Source organism: Aplysia californica, unplaced genomic scaffold (genome assembly GCF_000002075.1).
Source record: "Aplysia californica isolate F4 #8 unplaced genomic scaffold, AplCal3.0 scaffold00385, whole genome shotgun sequence".
In the NCBI taxonomy this organism is placed as follows: Eukaryota; Metazoa; Mollusca; class Gastropoda; order Aplysiida; family Aplysiidae; genus Aplysia; species Aplysia californica.
The window spans coordinates 302,475-304,249 of record NW_004797655.1 but is presented as its reverse complement, the minus strand read 5'-3'; the positions used below and the strand labels follow the sequence as shown (position 1 = coordinate 304,249).

At 41.4% G+C, this 1,775-nt stretch overlaps 1 protein-coding gene across 1 annotated transcript in view; it reads right to left on the bottom strand.

The window, feature by feature from the left end:
* The window catches only part of LOC101862665 (adenosine deaminase 2), a gene marked incomplete in the record, with an annotated part of 52,613 nt that overhangs the window by 14,674 nt on the left and 36,164 nt on the right, over positions 1 to 1,775 (bottom strand). Inside the window, 1 exon segment of the mRNA XM_013085548.1 lies at positions 198 to 372. Coding sequence (XP_012941002.1) covers positions 198 to 372 — 175 coding nt within the window.

Below are 1,775 nucleotides of genomic sequence, written 5' to 3'. Positions count from 1 at the left end.
TGTCTGTCTGTCTGTCTGTCTGTCTGTCTGTCTGTCTGTCTGTCTACATAAAATATATAATATACACAATTATAGTACATAATAGTATCATTATTAAGTGTATCATTACGTACACTCTCAAGAGTATGAAACATGAATGAAGAAAACATTACAATTTAGCAAAAAAATAAGCATTTCTAAATTATTACACCGTTTACCTTTCGGCATCATTTGAATGATATGGAACAACGTGGAGTTGTCAATGTCTGCCTTGGTGTGGAAGAAATGCTGAGACGGAGGGAAGAGTGTCTTGCCCGCAGTGCTGGTGGCGATCATAAACTGCTTCAGAGACATCAGGTAGCAGTTCACCATCTCTTCTCTGTCGTTTAGAGTCTGCAGAATATAAGTTTAAAAAAGAAGAACAACATAAATAAGCAATCAAACACACAAATAAACAAACAAACAAGGAAGCAAGCAAAAAAGCCTACAAAAAACGGGGTTTGCGGTTTAAAGCGTTAAGCGCTTCGATGTCGCAAGTTGAGATCCTGGTTTTTTAAAGTTTTAGTACGAGTGTTACGGCCCTTGCAACACAATACGGTCTTATAAGTGCCGAACATTAGAGGTGACAAAAAAGAAGTAGGGGAGATAAGGACGATAGATGTTTGACAGGAAACAAGAAGCGAACCACACCAGAGCAGCAGGAAACCACCCACGATCCTGGTTTAATTACCCAGTGGGGAAACGATTTTTATTATGTATCTTTCTCTTTTTACTGCGATGTTGTATCCCTCTCAGCCCTGGTTGGCCCTTACAGGTTGGATCGAAAGCCCGCCTCCTAAATTGTCCACAGTGCAGTGATTGGGCGTGATAAAAACTAGCATTAAACATTTGGGTATAGAGAAAAGGAAAGTTTTTGTTGTTGGTGATGATGGTGTGCGTGGTGTTTTGTGTTACTGTTGGTGTTGTTTTAGTAATAGTTGTTGTTTGTTTTCGGTGGAGTTCTTCTTATTAATCTTTTTACTTTTCGATAAAATCTCCACAGACATGTGTTTTTAAGTGAGAATGGTTTTCTGAAGATACATTTATTCTAAACACAGTGGGCAGAAGAAGAAAGGTTCAGAGGAGGCGGAGAGAGGGAAACAGGTAAAGAGATAGAAAGGACGGGTGGAGGAGAATGGTGAAGGATGAGGAACAGAGAGATAGAGAGACTGACTGAGAAGACAGAGAGAGAGAGGGAGGGAGAGAGAGAGAAGGAGGGAGAGAAAGAGACGGAGAGAGAGAGAGGGGAGGGAGGGAGGGAGAGAGAGAAAAAGAGAGAGGGGGCGGGGGGCGGCAGAGAAAACCATAAAGAGACGTGGGGAGGGGGGACGAGGAAGAGTGAAATAGCAGATTAAAATAGCAAGATAGAGAAAGACAGAGAACGAGAGAGACAGATTGCAAGGCAAAATCAAAAGAAAAGGAAAAGGAAAAAAAGAACTAATAACATTCCCATATCAATATAATAATCCCCTCACCACCTCCCCCCCCCCAAATAAAAGAACCCTGAAGATGATCCGAAAGGCCTTTTTTCTATGCTGTCTCTCTAGACTCCCACCAAGACTCTTGTGAAGATTCAATTTTTATGCACCTGTCAAGAACATCATCTTAACTTAGTCAACCCACTTAATACAATTCTCTGAAGAAAAAAAGACCACCAAAAATATGAACAAAAATACCCCCACCACCACGTGCATTCGAAATCGAAGATTCTTAGTGAGCGAGCGAGCGAGCGAAAGAGAGAGAGAGAGAGAGAGAGA